Source organism: Bidens hawaiensis, unplaced genomic scaffold (genome assembly GCF_021521415.1).
Source record: "Bidens hawaiensis isolate Kalapana, Puna unplaced genomic scaffold, B.hawaiensis_p1.1 tig00071421_1, whole genome shotgun sequence".
NCBI classification, from domain to species: domain Eukaryota; kingdom Viridiplantae; phylum Streptophyta; class Magnoliopsida; order Asterales; family Asteraceae; genus Bidens; species Bidens hawaiensis.
The window spans coordinates 1-20,180 of record NW_027502495.1 but is presented as its reverse complement, the minus strand read 5'-3'; the positions used below and the strand labels follow the sequence as shown (position 1 = coordinate 20,180).

General features: G+C 36.0%; 1 protein-coding gene and 1 pseudogene across 1 annotated transcript; one reads left to right on the top strand and one right to left on the bottom strand.

Annotated features, from left to right (window-relative positions):
• The first annotated feature begins 2,504 nt into the window (after positions 1–2,504).
• On the top strand, positions 2,505–3,483 carry LOC143605790 (uncharacterized). The gene is made up of 2 exons (XM_077081778.1): positions 2,505–3,257; positions 3,427–3,483. Exons 1-2 carry the CDS (start codon positions 2,678–2,680, stop codon positions 3,438–3,440), a joined length of 594 nt encoding a protein of 197 aa, XP_076937893.1. The 5' UTR covers positions 2,505–2,677; the 3' UTR covers positions 3,441–3,483.
• A 13,077-nt stretch (positions 3,484–16,560) lies between these two features.
• LOC143605791 (GDSL esterase/lipase At3g48460-like) lies at positions 16,561–18,263 on the bottom strand (annotated as a pseudogene).
• Positions 18,264–20,180: the final 1,917 nt, after the last annotated feature.

The window sequence follows — 20,180 nt, the reverse complement described above, 5'->3', positions numbered from 1 at the left end:
AACTGGTTTGTTGCAACCTGGACCATACAGAGTTTTGTTTGCCCCTCCTTTCGTTGTTGCGCGGTGCTTCTGCTTGGTGCCCTCTTTCTCTTGCTCTATCTTGGGCAATTTGTTTTTCATTTCGCGCGAAGACTCGCGATGCTTCCATTAGCTTGGCCCAAGTGGTTGGCATGCCATCTCTGCTCACGAGAGCTCTGCGGAGTTGATCACTGCGCGCACCTTGTATAAAGGCCATGCGCAAGAGTTGCTCAGTGATACCTCCAATTGCAAGAGATTCCTGATTGAAACGAGTTATGTAGTCTTCAATCGTTTCATCATTCCTGCGCACGCAGTGCATGATGTCATCAGGGTCGCGCGTGTGTCTGCGCTGCTGTACGAAGTGAGCTTGGAACTTCTCCAATAGCTCTTCGAACCCATCGATTTGCCCAGTCGGCAAGCTTTCGAACCAGACACGCGCCGCGCCCGTGAGGCAGCGAGCAAACATGTGACACCATGTTGGCATCGTCCAGCTTTCTAGGTTTCCAGTGTTATAAAAACCTTGTAAGAAATCGTCTGGATCTGTTGTGCAATCGTACTTGCCCAACCCACTTGGCATCTTGGTTTTGTGTTGAATGGGAGCCTTCGCGATGCGCTCAGTGAATTTTGAATGCTTCACCAAGATGGCTGGCCTGTACGGTGTGGTTACGTCCACTTGCCCTCTCGCTGGTGGGCTGTAAGGTGTGTACAGATCCAGATCGGCTTTGGCTCCAGGCGCCATGTTCATGTGCGCGCGGAGCTGTGAGCCTTCTGCATGAGTATCTCGCGTCTTCCTCATGCTGTGCACTTCTTCATCACTAAAATCAGCGTGTTCAGTGTGAACAGAGTGACCATCTTCCGGCGCGCGCGCCCTTTTTGTTGTTCATTGAATGGTTTGCTTATCAAACGCGAGCCTTTGTGTTAGGTCGGCTAACTTTTTGTGTTTGACCAGCTCATTGTATTTGTCCATTAAACGCCGTTGTTCGTTTATGAGCCATTCTTTAGGGTCATTTGTTTCATCTTCTGGACCCATTGGTCCTTTTTGTTTCGCGCCGGTCAAATTTTGGAACGTGAGATCGTCTGGAGGAGTTTCAGTCTGGCTATGAGGAGTTGTGATGAAGGGATGGTTACTGGTGGTGCGCGCAGAATCACGCGGCACCCTCAGAAACTGCTGTCACTCATTAACATCCTCACGCTCAATATCCTCCAGAACTTGATCGCTGTTTCGAACACCAGAAACCATGGTGAAGTTTTTCAGAGAGAACTGATGAGATTTTGTTGCCGTTGTAACAGGTGATGGCGCCAATGAAGAAACGTGGATCGGCTCACTGGTAGACGATTAACTTTCCTCGGGTATGAGTATGCTATTTCACCGATGGTTCTCCGGAGTATGAGTTCTTCCACCTACAAAACGAGCAGCACCGTGAACTTACCCCTCAGAAAGGGACAGAGGGGTCCTCTTTGGGGTAACCCTCCGGTGTGAGAATAAGAGATTGTAGGAGAAGATAATAATAATCTGAGAGTGAGTAAGGAATTGGAATGTATTTTCTTGCTTACCTCCCCTTGTGGAGGTGGTGTGGTATTTATAGTGTTAGGGTTTCCAATGATTGGGCTCAGATCCCATTAGGGCCTTTTTGGCCTCCTCCTATTGCTTTGCGCCACGTGTCCTTAGGACACCTGGTGCTTTTTCATTGATTATTCTCTGACCCAGGCATTTTACCTGACCCATGTGCAATCACGTGGTAGCACATGGGTTTTGCTGAGTTGTCCACCTTTCATTGGCAGCTGTCAACATCAGCATATTCTTATTCCTTAAAGGATACCTTCTGGAAGGTTGTCTGACGAGCACAATCAAGGTTGTCCTTATCCTGATTTGGATAAGGACGAGGTTGATTATGTGCACGTGTGATATGCGCCTATCCTGAGGATGCGCGAAGTCATCTCTTTATTCTCACGCGCAGATGTTTCATGCGCAGATGTGATATGTGCAAGCATATGTAATATGCGCCACGCGCAGATGTGATATGCGTGAGCATATATGATGCGTGAGCATGCGATATGCGCAGATGCGCCACGCGCAGATGTGATATGCGTGAGCATATATGGTGCGCGAGCATGTGATACGCGTGAGCATATGTGATGCGTGAGCATATATGATATGCGTGAGCATATATGATATGCGTGAGCATATGTGATGCGTGAGCATATGTGATATGCGCCGTGCGCATAGGTTTTGGCTTTGTGCCTTCATGATATCTTGATTTCAAGCCTCTTGTCTATATCTTGTGGGTTGACCCGCCCCGCTCGATGTTAAGGCGGGTACATACCTCTTCAATAGTTAATTAGTTATGTTCATATTTTTTTTAGATATTATGTATTTTAAGTCTAAACACTTGTCCTGTAGTCAAAAACATAAAAAGAGAAAAAATAGAAGAAACGTTAAGAAATACACAAATCGCTACGTTTTTCAAAAGCAACCTCAAAGATTTAAATTAAAGAAAAAGATGTATATGTTTATGAAGATTACGAATTACAAAGAGTTAGTCGAGGGTTTTGTTTCCAAAATGCTAAACGAGCATTACGATTCGTTATTTGCTAGTTTTTTTTATTATTATTTAAAAAGAACTTTTGTTTTGATTATTATTATTATTGTTGTTGTTATATGAGAGTTTTTGAGTGTGTATTTTTGGGCCTTTTGATTTTCATGTCTCGGGCCCTAATTCTTTTTAGTATTTTCAGAGACGGCCCTGAGCAGCTACCAGTATCTACCATGGCGAACGATGGTGACCTGAACTTGAAGCTTGAAGACGATATGAGTTTCACCGAAGTTTGTGTTCATATCCGAAACAGAGCTGCTCGATCAACCAAGTCTTTCGTTCGCGTTCTAGCTTCGGACATCGAGATCATCCTAGCTGATCTCGTTGCAGGGATCCTAGAAGTAACTATTGCAGTTCTGTATGCGATAGAAGGATTAGCGAAGATGATGATGTTTTTGGTAATGAGTATGATGGAAAAGCGCTGTAACATGGTGAAAATGGAGGTTATCGAGATAAAGAAGCCGGCGGAAATTGAGCTCGCGGAGGAGGAAGCTGCTGCTGCGTTGAAGGCAAAGGCGGATCAGAAAGCTGCAGAGTCGAAGGCTAAAGTGGATGAGGAAATGAAAGCTTACTATGAGAAGATGAAGTCTGAAATGTATGCGAAGATTCAAATCCTTCAAGCTGAAATTGACGAGTTAAAGCGAGGTAAGATGTGTTTTGATGTGATTCAACTAACAGTCGTCGATGCGGACGACGAACGGACTTTTTTCCGTCGTCCGGATGACGTCATCTGTCGTTAATATAACGTTTTATATATTTACTAATTACGCTTTTTATTTATTATTATATTATATTTCTTTTTAAACGTGTGTAGAAAAAAAGGATTGAGTGAGGGGCTCTGCTGCTGGTTGGATGGGAGACAGAAGAATAATGAAATTAGGGAATAGCTGATTCAATTAACAACTGAAAGGACCTAATTTTCTGTGTTTGTAATTACTGGTTTTTGAAGATGCCCTGGTTAGGTATTGTTAGGGCTTCATAAACTTATGCGATATCATATGATTGTTAGGTGGTATTTGGGCTTTATAAACTTATGGGATATGGGATATGATTGTTTACTTTTGGTGTTTTGGGACGGGGACGAGGCTGTATACGGGCACGCGAACAAGACTAAGCATAATAATAATGAAATTTTCTGTGTTTGTAATTTGTATCCTATCTGTCCTAATCCTTATATTTACAGCAACTACTTATGTTAAATGATACTACCAAGTAATTTATGGAGTGACAATGCAGATAATGTTTCTTACACTCATATTATTTTGTGTTCTTTGCATGTTTATACAGGAACATGTAACAGTTCTTTGTGAAATAAGAATAATATGATATCCCACTAGAATAAAATTTAATGAATTTGAGGTGAAATAAGAAGACAAACGAGCTGGCAGCATTGGCTGCTGGAATTAAGTGGCAAAGTGATGAATCAGATGATGAATGTCCTGTAAGTAAATATGATTTTTTTCAAGTGTTATTTATTTGGAATTATTGTTGCAGCTAAAGTTAGGCGGTTATATAGTCTTGTCTTTCATGAACTTCATTGAAAAGGTTAACATTTAATAACATCTTGGATGCTTGTCTTGTTGACTTGTGTTGACCTTTTTTATTGCATTTTTATGATATCTAGATTTGTTAACGTATTTCTAATTGGCATGATGAGCAGACTCACCACCCAGAAGCTTGCGTTTAGGTGGTTTAAGGATGACAAGTCAAACAAACGGTCATCAAGAATCCAAAAAATGAGCATTTGAGACCGAACTCACAAACATTTGTTACAAAAGAAACGAGTCGGGTGGCCCGCGGTCAAACTGTTTGACCTTCAAATCCGGGTCCTGACCCGTTTGGTCAACCGGGTTCTATGAGTCAAAGTAAATCTTGTGATGGTGAGAGTAACAAAGTCAGAGTCAAGATTGGGAAAATATAGCTTCTGATTACAGTATCACAATCAAGGTATCTTTTGAGCTTTGTTAGGCTTTTAACAATATTATTATGTGATGAATTATCAAAAAGTGTGATCTTTATGTAAACCTGAAGATGGGTTGTTTTTAATTTCAAACGGCTCGAATTGGTCAAACGAGCTGAAAACAGCCAATCGTATGTTTTTAACAGAGCATTTTCGTTTCGTTCGTTTAAATTTAAACAAAAAACATCGAACAGGAACAATTAAACAAACAAATGGTGTTTTCTAACCGAAAGAACACGAACAGAGCATGTTCGTGGTCGTTCGTTTAAGTTTAGCCAAAAAAACATCGAACACGAACAATTAAACAAACAAATGTGGTTTTCTTGTTCGTGTTCGTTCGTTAAGATAATGAACGTGTTTGTTTTTGTTCGTAAAAAAAATATACAAACGAACAAATCTAAGCTAAATTGCAGCGCCCCTAAAAAATTTAAATGCATATTGACGAATGTTAACGAACGAACTTAAAGTCTTAAATAATGTAAACATACGAATACAAATGAACGCAAACGAATGAATGAATGATGTGGTTTTCTAATTCGGTATGGGTTTTTCAGTTTGTTATTTTTTTTTGGCTTTTTTGCTTTCGAGTCGGTTTTTGGGTTTAGTGCACACCCCTAAATGAATAAATGAGATTTATGTTCATGTACGTTCATTCAACTAAATGAATAAAAAAAATTTGTCCAATTCCTTCGAGAGCCATCGTAGCCATAAAACAACCTGAATTAGTCCGGGCATCGATACTTGCACATGTACGTGACAGATACCAAATTAGTACATGTATCAAATTGGTCGTCGATTTAATGATAAAATAGTATTGAAGAACCCTAATTCGGTCTCCGACTTTAAGTGATTTGTTTGTTGGTTCGAGTCTTGGATGTTATATTATTCAATTTCAAAGAAAAATCTGGTACTTGTTCAATAATAACAGGATTGGAGAATTTATTTTATATATTAAAATAAGAAAAATCTCAATTAAACTTTTATATACTCCAAACAGGTACAAGATACCAAAAGAACCCGTACCGTACCCGTACTTGTACGTGATTGTACATGTACTAAAATTCAACAAAACTGAGTACCAATACTCGTACCGTATAGGCTAAATCGGTACAGGTACATGTACATGTACATGTAAGAGTACGACACGAGTACAAGTACAAATATTTGGGATAAAAGGCTCATCCCTAATCAATATTGACTATTTTTTATGTTTGAAACTACACTTAATTCTTGAGTGACCAATTATGAGAAGAGATGTCAACCGTTTATACTGATTTTGACGTCATAGGTCTAACTTACTCAGTAACACGATCAAAGATGAAACCCACTGTTGTAAAAAAAAACCCCATCAAGTAAGGTTTGAAACCTGAGACTTGAAAAATCCCAAACTCTTAATCATCTCGCTCATCTTATTAAACCAAAAGACCAACTACATCAGTGTTGACATGGTTAACATAGTGGGCATATTGTAAAGGCATTTCATATTGATTAATAATGCGTCATAATAAGGTTTAAAAGGCCGTAATGGGTAATGGGCCACTGAGATCTATGAGTATCCCTCAAATATTGACCCTCAATTGAAAAATATTGACTATATAAATCATTGTTGATCAAAAACTAACTATAGTCGATACCATTGATCAATTTTAACTGTATTTAACCGTCATTGGTCAGGATTGGCTCTAAATGCCCCAAATGAACCCTAATTTCACCTAATTGATACAAGTTTAAATATTGACAAGCATTAACACTACATGCTCGTACTGATACTTCATTAATACTCAAACAATCATTTTTCAACATACAAAGCATTTCACATAATGATTATCAGTCCTTTATTCAATATTTTTTAGAAATATTAAAAATAATTTGACGCTTCACTATGTTCCTTCTTTAATATAGACTCGGTATCAGTCACTAACATAACTCACGTTATAATTAGTTCCTAGTGCCCTTGCAAATAATATACAAGTCCCATATACTATATACTTGAAACTATTAAAATGGTCACGGATGCTCTACTCACTAATGGATTAATTGACACTTATTGTGTGAAAGTAGTGTTCGGTATAAAAGGACAGACGGTTGAAAGATATGGATCATTCCAAATAAATGAAATAAAACTTGTTTAGTTGTCATACATTAATGGAATAAATAATTCCCAAATATTTTAAGTCTTTCCATTTATATATTTTTTATTCTTTAAGAGGATACAGGTTTTTTTTTTCATTCCTTTAAAAAGTAAAATGAAAAGAAAATTCAACAAAAGTAGTAATAGTAATAATAATAAAAATAATATAAAAATGATTATGGTTATTATATTATAATTATGGTTTTATTTTCGTTGTTATTTTTTCTATTATAATATAACTATTATTATATAACAATAATTATTATTTTTTTATTTTTATTATTATATCGTTATTATGTTATTCCCCCTCTACTAAGTGATGAATATATTAAGTGTATGTAGTTTACTATTTAAACAAAATGATAATAAAGTGATGAATAATTTCATTCTTATATGGTGACTAAACAAGACAATGGATTGGTAATGTTATTTTTGTTCATTTCATTCTCTTATTTATTCAATTATCTCGTACCAAACAAACCCTTATATTTAGTTTATGTCTGTTGTGTTGGTATCATGGTATTGCAGCATGCTAATGGTGGTGCAAACAATTGAGGGATGGTTTTGGGGTAGCAAGAGTAGAGGTGCAAATGCCGGTTAACCGGTTTCAGGAAAAAGAGGTTACTAACCGTAAATGGTTATTAGTCAAACTGTTGATATTGCCAATTACCCGTTCCCCGTGACGCATCTAGAAGAAAGTTGAGAGGTAGCGTCAGGCTAAAAATTTGTTGCTCAGGAGTAGCCAATACATAAAATAAAGTAGAAGAAGAAAAAAAACAAGTTGCACTAAAAATGTATTTCACTAAGAAAGCTGAGTGTAGCGCGAGCTACCCCTTAACCTATGCCAGATACACCCTTATCTGTTACGTAATAACTAGTTTTTCTATGAAAAATCCCTAACATGTCTAACTAGTTTAGGTTATTAATCTTACTGGTGTTATTAAAATAAATAAATAATAACTATCTACTTAGTTATATAACACACACCTTATTAAATAAATAAAAGCAAAATTGGGAAAGACATGAGGAAAACCGTGTAGAAAAAATACACTTAATAGTAGAGAAGTATTTATAACTATCTTATATTCTTTCTTTAATAAAAAGGAAACTGAATTTAAATAATCTCAGTTATGAATTTTTGACAAATAATAGCATCAAATAACGGGTTGGCTGTTCTTTTAATATATTTGTTCCTAACGAGTCGTGATTAACGAAAGCTTAACTCCATTAACCTTCGTTCATTGATAAAACATTTTTGTCAAAAAAACTCAACATCTCTTTTTGATAGGAAACTTAACATGAACACCACCACCATTTGAACACTACCGCTGAACACCACAACCACCTAAACACCAATACCACCACCATTATATGGGCACCACCACCACTGCTAACATCCACCACCACCGTTGCTGGAAACCTTCTATGTGTTTGCAAACATTGGGGGTGCCCACATGGGTGCAGTCCGCTTATTAATGTATTAATGTTGATCACAGGGGTGTAAATTGTAGTGATCTCTTTTAGAAAATAAGACCTCTTTATTTATGTATTTAGTTAGAGATGTTTATGCTTTTAGGGGTGGTAGTCTAGAACATTTGGATAGATAATAGTCATTTACATTTAAAGTTAAAAGGATATCATATTGGTTACTATATTATAACTACGTATATTTGTGGTTAGAGAAAAGATACAATACAATAATCCTTAACGTATCTTAACGTATAAGAATATCTATATTTAAAAATTGATCCATAAAATCAAATCTCAACATCTCGGAATCATCAATGCATACCCATTTAATCATCGATTCACCGAAAAAACAGATTTGGATAATTAATCGATCAATTTTTTTACCTTTTTCATGAAACCCGTTTTTGAGCGTTTTAATGCTTTTGCCTTTAAGCGTCTCGCGTACCTATCGTACGTTAAGACATTATTGTATAGTATCTCGACCCATTTGTGGTAATTGTTTGAATGGTAAAGTTAAAATACAAATGACAACAAAAATGAGAAGGGTGAGAAGAAATTTAATTCATTGATCTTAGATTTGGATGATAGAGATTAATTCAAGAATAAAAATTAAATAAAAATAGATGAGAAGGGCATAAATGTAATAACTCAATTATGAAGACTTTCTCTCTCCACATGCAATGCACATGTCAATTCCCCCATCATTTTAAAACGTCTATAAATTTTTCATACGACATTTTTTCAATTTTTTTTATCATAATAACAAGCGTTTTTTTATGTTTAATATGAATATCATATTGTTATATAAAAATAAAAAAAAGTTGGTGGGTTTTTTTATATTGTGTTATTTGGTTGTTCATTGTGTTATAAATTTTGGTCATTGTGTTTTTCAATTGATACTCATATTAAAGATAAAAATTACCACAAAGATTACGTCATCGTGTCTTTCGTGCGTCATTGTGTATTTGTGCTCAACATTTGTCTTTATATTTATCTTTGTGTTTTAGTCATTGTGTTCAATATTCACTTAATTTGAGAATAATAGTATTATGTTGTTTGTGTATTACGTTCAAGGCATTGTGTAATATATAGATTCCATTGTGTTTTACATTTCAGGTCATTGTGTTATATGTATTTATCATTGTGTCTTACGTTTTAGACCATTGTGTTATATTATTTACCATTGTGTCTTACGTTTCAGGCCATTGTGTTATATGTATTTACCATTGTGTCTTACGTTTCAGGCCATTGTGTTGTTATATGTATTCATTATTATGTTTTACGTTTCAGGTTATTGTGTAATATGCATTCGTCATTGTGTTTTATGTATTAGATAATTTGTTGGTATTTTTCATTATATATATATATATATATATATATATACTATTACACAACGGTGTTATTAGTATTTAAAAAAAACACAATGATTAGATAAAAAACACAATGGCGAAAAAACACAATAACAAACAGAAAGACAAAATAACAAAAAAAGACACAATGGTACGCAAAAGGACACAATGATGTAAATTATTTTTTATTATTATATAACAAAATTATACTCATATTAAAGGTAAAAACTCTTGTTATAACGGTGAATTTTATTTTTTTTAAAATATCATATGAAAAAGTTATAGACGTTTAAAAATGATGGGGGGATTAACATGTGACTTGCATGTGGAGAGAGAAAATGTGTAATATTATTTTTGTACCATTTTTTCTTTGGTCCCTACTTGACACATGTCAATTAATTATGGCTTCGCATACTTCTCATTTTTGTTTCCCCTTATAGAATAACTTGACCATTGTTTGAATTGGTTAGGTTTATCAGCTAGATGTTAATATTTTATTAATTTAGTCTTAGAATAGGATTAGTATAAATAGACGGTTCATGTAAAGGTTTATATATGTGTGCCAAGTTTTGTGATAAGAAACATGTTCGAGATTAAGGTGCTGTTTGTTTTTGCAGACATAAACTGTCTGTAAGCTGATTTCATCTGTTTTTATGTCTGCAACTGAAGATGTGGTCTGAAGATCTGTAAGCTGAAATTTTAAGACCGTTTGTTTTTATAAAGTGTAGTTTGAGGTTTTTTTTTTCTTGTTACTTTAAAATTCAATATGTACGTTGGTCGACAACTGGTTCCTGTCACATCGAAAAGCCGAGGAGGATTAGGCGGTGGAGGTAACAGATGGTCGGTTGTGAGATGGTGGATTAGGCGGTGGAGGTAACAGATGGCCGAGGAGGAATAGGCGGTGGGGAATCGGAAGTTTCCGGCGGTTTCGGTGGTCGTGATGGGGCAAAAGAGTGTACCGGAGGCGGCAGTTTCGGCGGTTTCGATGGTCCATGGAGGCGGCGGTTTCGATGGTCCATGGAGGCGGCGGTTTTCATGGAGGCACCTAACAGATATATATATGGAGGCGGCGGTTTCGATGGCCAACCGGAACCAAGGGAGAGGAGGAAGAGAAGGAGTGTATCTGGAGGAGCAGAGGTGGTGGCGATGGCCGACCGGCGAGTGGAGGAGCGACGGAGAGGTGCACAGGGGATGGATGAGAAATGTGAAGAAGTTTGAAGATAACCCTAGGAGCTTTTTTTTTAAGATGTATTAAGATGTTTACAGATCTTATATTTTTAGAAAACCAAACTGTCTTCACAACTGATGTCTGCCCGCCTGCAGACATCAGCCATCTTGAAGATGTTTGAAGCAAAAACAAACAGCACCTAATTGTCTTCAAAAGCGATATTCATTTGTTTTGTTCTTGTTCAGAAATTTGCAACTTGATCCATCATAAGTTTCACGATGGTCCAATATAATTTTGCAAAACTGTATAAAAGTCTCTCTTTTAGTATATTTTTGTGATATAAACCCTACGTATTAACTCGCAATTCCCTTATCATTATTGCATTATTCCATATTAAATAAATAAATGAAATAAAAAAATTAGATGTAAGTTTAAGTTTATTGTATGGCATGCGGCATGCCAATAGTATATAAGTTGCCTTATTTATTTTAAATATTTTAAAAATTAATTACAAGAAATTCAAAAAATAATATGTAAGTTGAGTATTTGTAAATACGATAAATTTTAAAAGAATATGTAACTTAAAGTTTCATGTTATCATATATTTATCGAAATAATATGTAAGTTTAGTTTATTTCAACGGCAAAAAACAAAACGGGTAATATACATATTTGTTAAAAAAAATGTATGACCTTCCTCCAAAGCAAAATAAAATGTATATAATTAAATATGGTTACGAATTATGAATGAGGAATAAGTATTATATATAATATATATATATATATATATATATATATAACAATGAATTTCATAATTAAAAGGAAAGAGCAATAGAAGGCTAAAATTATGATGACACTATAATAGGAGATTTTATTCGATTAAAGATTATAAATAAGAAATTATCAAAATATAGGGTCTTTTTAGAAATTAATCTTGATTAATATGATTGGAATATAAATTTGAATTAACATAAATGATAAAGATCTAATGTATTTAATATTTTGCTTTAATGTTGAATAAAATAAATTGAATATTTGAAAAAATTTAAATTGAAACATGATGACATGGATGTATAGGTGGACACCCTAGTTGAAGGGCATATGAATTATTTTGTTGCTTTAATAGTATTGTAGATGCAAGCTAAGATCAGATAACAAATATTATCAAAGCCTAACTTGACGTACCAAATGCTTAGAGATCATTGTTTTTCGTTATAGTTTTTTAATTTTTAAATAAGTAATGGATGGTATTAGCTTTAGGGACAAAACCATCCATTACTTATTTCAACCTAACATAACTATGATAATGGATGGTATTAGCTTTAGGGACAAAACCGCTAACAAATTTGAGATTTGTGGTTCATTCGTCCAAAAGTTTCATTTTGAAAGGCTTATGTGCCATAAAACACGGGCCCAAAAAAGCCATTTATGAGCAAACAAGTTGTAAATGTAATTCTAACTTGATATGTTTGCTAAATTTACGTGCACTCTTAACAATTTTTCAATCATATAATTTATATTTCGTTTTTGTTAGTTACTTATAATTAGTTCATAAGAAGTTAATATCTTTTAAATATAAACAAAAGATAAATACGATGTAGATTAAAGATTTGTTGTTAATTATATCCTTTTATTTGTTTCAAAAACGGATTAACTATTGAAGGGATGTGATTCAAAATATAACAAATATTTACATTCTCTCTTTTTCTTTTCTTTCAGATTTATATCATATACACTTTTATTATTTTCCATTATGTTGCCTCAAACGTCCTTGTTTCAAAACCATATTTTGATCTTCGAACAGTGGACATGGGTTCTCTTAAACAAGGCTGCGACCATGGTGACTTTAGTTTTGCGTTCGACAATAGTAATTTCTCCGATCGTCTTCTTTGCATATGTATTTTTTCGGACACAATCGAGTCTACAATGTTCCCAGGTATCGATCACTTACTACTGTCGCTTCTTTTCATTGAAGATTACTTCAACATATATAAAAACCTATGAACCAAGCACGTTTCGCCATATATTCAGATTTCAGCTTTCCCTTTATGTAATTATGTGCGGGTTTCGTTCAACTAATTTAACATGATTTCAAAGGCACTGGCATCAATACAAAGGATATTGCGGAGGATGAGTCCCATTGGTTTGTGGAAAGGAAGGGATACAAGCGTCAATCGCGTGTCCAAGTTTGTTATCAATTGACATGGTTTATTACAGTTGTCGGTTGGGTAAGCAAGGGTTTTGTTTTGATGATGAAGAGGGTGCTTGGTGGTGATCAAGTAACGTTGGCAATGCAAATGGGACTTCATGGATTGTATTGATTTTGATTTTGTTTGCAATCACTTTTGACTAGATATGTTGATTTGTGAATTAGTCTAGAGTGGCAAGTTCTTATACTTTATTTGCTATAGATGGATTACATGTTGACGATATAATGTAAATAGAACATATGCCACCCGTCTTCGCCACTACAGCCTTCATCACCCACTTGTCGGATCTGCCGACCAAGATCCGACCTCCCTTACATCTTCAAACGTGAGATATTATCGGGGTTGAGCTCATCACCGAAAAACAATATGCATCATAATATACCTCTAGCGCCCTTTTGTTTTAATCTTAGTCATTCATTACAAAGTTATATAGCAATGATTATTTTTTTATTTTTTAGTAAAATTTAACAAATAAGATTTCATGTAAATTTAGGATTCACTTTTCGCTTTCTAAATTTATTCTATAGAACAAAGATTAAAAAGAAAGAAAAATGGTTTTTATTTGTCCCAACTATTTTTTTTTTGCCGGCGGTGGTCCCAACTTTCATTTTGGCTGGCAACGATCCCAACTTTCACATATGTTGAAACCACTAGTCCGTGACTAACGGATTACAAAATCCGTTAATTAAAATCTGATGTGTCGTCCTAGTCATCAAAAACAGCTGACTGTGCATCCTACGTGGACCGGCTGTGTATTATACATACTCCCCAAATCCCCAACGTTAGCGGGAACGGCCACTTGAACATCCGCTTCGGAGTCCTCGTCGGCGACGGCGTCGGAGGCACGCCGGCAAGGTAGGCGCTCTGCCATGGGCTGCCGGTGAAGGAGTGGTTCGGGGTGGAGCTGCCGTTTCCGACGGCTGGAGACGGCGTACGTGGCTTAGGCTTAGGCTGCGAGGTGGGTTTGCGACGAAGGATCCGACGGGGGTGTCGTTTTTGACGGCGACGACGTCTTTGCTGTAGCAATGACCCATCGACGCGCCACACTATAATAGCCGGAATCGCGCGCTCCGTCCTTGTTCGAACAACACCACAACCATCACCGCCCTACTCGCCGATGCAGCCGTTTTTCCGTCCAACGACCTCGAGTCAACACCGTCGCAGCAGAACCGTACAAACCCTAATCGCCAATTTCCAGCAACCAAAACGTACAGAAAACAAGCCTTTCTGCACATATCTATGTGGTTCCGATTACGAAGTTCCCGTCACACATAAACCAGATCTGCGAAGCTCCGTATCTATGTGGTGGTGGTGATAGGCTGCGATGGTTGTGGTCACGTGGTGGTTTCCGGATATTGGTCACGCGGTGGTTTCCGGTGGTTGCCAGAGATTGGTTTGGAGGTGGGTGGTGGTAGTTTTGGTGGTGAAAGGAGAGAGAGAGAGAGAGAGAGAGAGAATACTTTATGTGTGTGTATATTTATATATATTATATTTATTACATAAGATTTAATACACGTAGGATGCACAGTCAGCTGTTTTAATATACGTAGGATGCACAGTCAGCTATTTTTGACAACTAGGACGACACATCAGATTTTAATTAACGAAGTTTGTAATCCGTTAGTTGCGGACTGGTGGTTTCAACGTATGTGAAAGTTGGGACTGTTGCCAGCCAAAATGAAAGTTGGGACTGTTGCCAGCCAAAATGAAAGTTGGGACCACCGCCGGCAAAAAAAAAAAAAGTAGTTTAGACCAATAAAAACCAATTTTCCTAAAAGGAATTACATAAAACTGGTAACTTTCAAGATGTATCCCTATTGTCGAGAAATCACTCTAGTGATCTTTATGTTTCATTTTTGTTTTATTTTTAATTTTTTTTATTTACCTAGTTTTTTATGTTAACGAAGAAACAAGGAATGAATCCGGGTAGGATACATGTTGATGTTCCCAAATCTTCGAGATGAATGAACTCACGCCTTCATCTTCTTCTTCGATAGCTCGAGATCTGTCATGAAAAAGTGAAGGAGTGAAGATGACTGCTAAGAGTTTTTCTCCTTTTTACAGACAAAAATATTTTGGAGACCAAGAGTCCAAAAGGAGATCTCCTTCAAATGAAATATGAATGTTCCTTATATAGGAACTCCAGATCACTAACATGAAACCCTAACTTTTATTGGGTTAGGCCTGGTTAGGGGTTACCTCCACAACCCATAGCCCAATAGGCCTTAGTTAGTAGACCATAATAATGCAATAAGTAAAATGTCGTACCGGAAATTTAGGCATTACGTGAGAATAAACCAATTTTTGTACCCATCATCTATAAATTCACCTATAACAAATAAACATTTAATCTACTTCTAGGAGTTTTAAAGTAAACTAGTAAACGTATCCATGCGTCATTACGGATCGAGTTGATGCCATGTTTTGTGTATGTTGACATCTTCATGTGTTCATTCGTAGTGTACACATAATATTAAGGATGAATAGTCCACAATCCAAATCTAATGTCCTCGCCCTTCTATCAACAACACAACACATAAATGATATTTAAGTGGTATTTGTTTTCTAAAAAAGTTTTTTGTGATCTCTTCTGTCTGTGCTACGCAGATCACGTATGGACATGAGTTTCTGTCTTCTGCAGAATATTTGTTTTCTCGGTGACGTTTTATTAAAAAATATTCATGCGGGCTCTTCTCAATGCAGATTTGGCCCAATCTCTTTTTACATCTTCTAACCTCTTTTTAGTCTCATAAATCATTGTTCTTCTTTATAAACACTCAACCGTAACCACCACCCCTCGCTCCTCCACCATGGTTGCCCCTTCATTGGCCGTGGCTATTCATTATGGCGTCACTTTACTTGACACCTCCGACGTATACTGCTCCTCACACCAGTGAAATCCTCGTCAGCAAGGTATTATTATTATTATTATTATTATTATTATTATTATTATTATTCAATTGGATTCATTACCTAGGATTAGGGTTTGTTTTTATTTTGATTTCAATTAAGTTTTTTTTTTAATTTCAATATGGGTTTTTTTAAATTTTATTTCAATGTGGTTTTTTTATTATTTTGATTTCGGTTTAGGGTTTTTTTTTTGGAAAATTGGATTTTAATAATCCCAACTTAGCGTAGTTGGCCGATAATAATCCCAACTTTAAAAATAGCTGTCACTGGTCCCAACTTTCACACTATTTGTTTTCATTGGACCTCCGTTAAAAAAAATTTAACGACGTTAAGTTTTTTTCAAATTTCAGATTGATAGTTTAGGGCTTTTGATCAGAATGATAATATGAATCGACTAATGGAAAACTTAACTCGAATGATATTTTGATTTCAACTTGGGGGTTTTTTCTATTATTTTGATTTCGGTTTAGGGATTATTAAAATCAATGTATTCAAATTTCAGTTTATTTTAGTAGCTTGCATAAGTTAAAAAAAACAAACGTCATTCTTATTATAAACTGCAGGCCTTTAGTCTACCGACTCTTCTACAGGGTTATGTAGATGTGGCAGACATTTTATCTCTTAAAAACAAATTGGACCTTAGTACATTTTTATCTTTTATTTGGTCGAGGCAAAACAAAAAACTTACATACAAAGCACAACATGTATATTTAAAATTACGGAAATTAATTCAATGATTTAATACTATAGTTTTCATCACACTTCAGATTCACCGGCTTTCTTCAAAAGATATGGAAATGGAGGTTGAGCAAACGCGCCATCGAGAAACAACCTTGACACCGCCCTATTCAACCCTTCTGTCACGTGCAACCCATCCCAATTCATATACTGCAACGGATGCTTGCACGACGTCGTCCCTGGGGCACCACACGTGCTATTCGCATCCGGAATAAAGTTGTAAGCATCACCACCGCTCCCACAACATGTTTTAAACCGCTCAACGAAACTATATTTTGCAGCATTTCCATAAACTTCACGGTAAGCATGCCAGTCATCACTGTACAAAATCACAGTCTCCGGAAATTGTTTCCGGAGACTGTGTAGTGTGGCTTGTAGTGCCGTGTTATGGTTGTAGCTTTCTTTGTTCTTAGTTGCCACACAACCGATCTGGTCCAGTTCGATTGGTGGGGGGTTGCTTATGAACGAAATGGGGAAACATCCTGTCGTTAGTAAACCTTGTACAACGAAGTATTTTGCACCCATATTCAAAAGTTGTTTTATAACTTTGTTTGGTACCTTATGGCTAGATTTCGAACCGTCTTGCTAGTGATGTTTGTTCCTGAAATGTAGTTATAATCATTTGCGGATATTTGGCCAATCCAAATTAACGTATGGTTGAACACGGCCTTGCATTCAGACGGGGTTGAAACAACATCTTTACATCCGGAAGCCTGTAATAAAGTGAATAGATTAGTTAGGGTTTGTTTTAGTATTTTTGATATTCATAAATAAATATAATTTAAGGTTCATGCTTTAACTACGCCAAACCCATTTGATTTCACACTATCGAACCATCGTCCACAAAACACTCAGATTGTCGTTTGAAGATATCGGGACAGCCGTTCCAACCATTACGGGGGCAAAGTTTGAGAAGTATTGGTCAAAATGGTCAGTTTTCGATCCAATATCCAGACAACAGTTTTGACCATAGACAGATAACTTTGAAAAATTTTGGTCAAAATGGTCGTCCGATTTCTATTCGGACGACCGTTTGAAAAGGTATGGATTAGATGTGTGTGTATGATTGCCCGAAAATTTAATTAGGTTTTTATTGTATTATAGTTAATTAATAATACATGATAGCTTACGAGGTTTTGTTAGTTATTACTTTGTACCTTGATGTAGTCTTTGCTCAAAATTTAATTAGGTTTTTATTGTATTATAGTTATTAATTAATAATACATGGTAGCTTACGAGGTTTTATTAGTTATTACTTTGTACCTTGATGTAGTCTTTGAACCACGATAGTTGTGTCGTAAGCGATTGTGGGACGATGACGGATGTGATATTGTTTTCCGAGAAGAACGAAAGTGGGATGGCGGTGCAACCAGAGACTGCGAAGTTGACACCGTGAGTGGTGTCGGCGTTTTTGTTAAGGTAGGGTGGAATGAAGGGTAAGTTTAGTGATTCAACTACGAAGTCTATGACTAGACGGCCATCCTAGTATCTGTTAGTGGGACGACCAAAGAATGTTCGGCCGTTAGGGAGACGGTCCACGTGAAGAAATATGGATGGTCTGGTGGTGGTGTTGAGGTTGCCAGTGTCGGTATACAAGTCACCGAAGACGTAGACTTTGTTGAAGGGTCGAGGGTGTGGTGTAGCTAGGGATATTTGAGAATGAAGAATAATTGAAACGGAAATTATAACAAGGGTGAATTTTAGAACAAAAGACATGTTAGATTATTTATTTATTTGTTTTGAGATGTTATGTTATTATATAGGTACATAAAAGGAGGCTATTGTAGTACTGTGGAAATTTATTCGCAATAGAAAAATCAAGATCTAAATAGTATTTTCAAGATATTTGAGTTTAATAAAAGTTCTAGATAACTAATAGTCTTTTATACAATTGATTTTGATTTTATATTTTCGTTATTTATTTATTTTTTTGGAACAGCAACTTTCAATGCGTAAGGCTATCACACTTTTCAAATTTTGAGAGTCTCGTTGTCCACTCTGTTCAAACTATCTTGATTTAACTGGACCTATGTTGGCTTCAAATTTATTGTAATTTTAATTTGATATGTTTGTTGATATATATAAAATGATTTTAAAAATTATATTAATTGTGGTCTAGGAAAATTCAACATAGTACTTGTGCATTATTGTCTTCAAAGTAACATCTCATGTGTGGTGTGTACTTTTGCATTACCAGTTGCGAAGCTTGGGCTAAGATATCGGGGGGGGGGGGGGGGGGGCGGACTCAAAATGTATTTAAAAAAATTCAAAAAAGAGTGGGCCGGGCTCGAATTTTAGAATGAAAACGGCTAAATTTACACTACGTATAAAAAATTTCTGCCGAAAACAGGTAAATTTACACTACCGCGCAAAAAAACAGAGGGGGCCGGCTCAAATTTTAGAACGAAAACGGCTAAATTTACACTACGTAACATAGTACTTGTGCATTATTGTCTTCAAAGTAACATCTAATGTGTGGTGTGTACTTTTGCATTACCAGTTGCGAAGCTTGGACTAAGATATCGGGGGGGGGGGGGGGGGCGGACTCAAAATGTATTTAAAAAAATTCAAAAAAGAGTGGGCCGGGCTCGAATTTTAGAATGAAAACGGCTAAATTTACACTACGTATAAAAAATTTCTGCCGAAAACAGGTAAATTTACACTATCGCGCAAAAAAACAGAGGGGGCCGGCTCAAATTTTAGAACGAAAACGGCTAAATTTACACTACGTATAAAAAATTTCGACCGAAAACGGGTAAATTTACACTACCGCGCAAAAAACAGGGGGGGCGGGGCCACCCCGGGTATACTTCGCCATTGTGCATTACGGTGCTCTAAGAAAAAATCAATATATCTAAGTAACAACAAAACACCTTTTTGAATCATTAGAATGTGTTTTCGAAAAACCGACATGATTAACATCAATACCCTTCTAACCAACAAGATAATGTAAATTATGGCTTCTGTGGACAATCGGCATCAAGAGATTAACATAGTAAACCGGTGAAAGCAAGATTCAAACCTTACCTTAGACTTCTAAGTTGATAAATTGTTTTCCGGTTACCACTAGACCACCCTTAAAAGTTAACACATTTATATATTAAAATTATTAAAAGAGAATGATAACATTTAACAGTTTTATATCCATTCCTATTCATGCTAGATTCTCTCCAACGCTTGTTTTTCTTTCCATCCGTCACTGACGTGGTCACTGCATGCGAGGAGAAACTATTTTAAAGGATTAACAGTAAATGATGTTGCAGCTGACTAGACATCTTTATGAATGTTTTTAGCGCTTAAAGATGTTGATGATAGTTTAAGAGTTTTCATTTGTTTGAATCATAGTTTTTATGTTTATTTCCCTTCTGAAAGGCGTCCAAAATATTGTTTTGTCGGAACAAATGTCAAATTTTATTTCTTTATATTTTTTATCAAAGACTTCTTTTACCATATAACATATAATATTTGCTTACATGCTGGTATAAATCAGGTTCTAGTTCCTTAGAGAAACCGCTTCCACCTCAACCCAATTAAAACCCGCACCCGGCCCAGCAGATACTAACCAGGCCAGACCCGTCAAAACCTAGTAAAAATACCCGACAATACTAGAAACTGGTTTCTACCGGACTCAAT

Coding starts and splice junctions, on each gene's coding strand:
- LOC143605790 (XM_077081778.1), top strand. CDS start 2,678: ATGAGAGTTTTTGAGTGTGTATTTTTGGGCCTTTTGATTTTCATGTCT.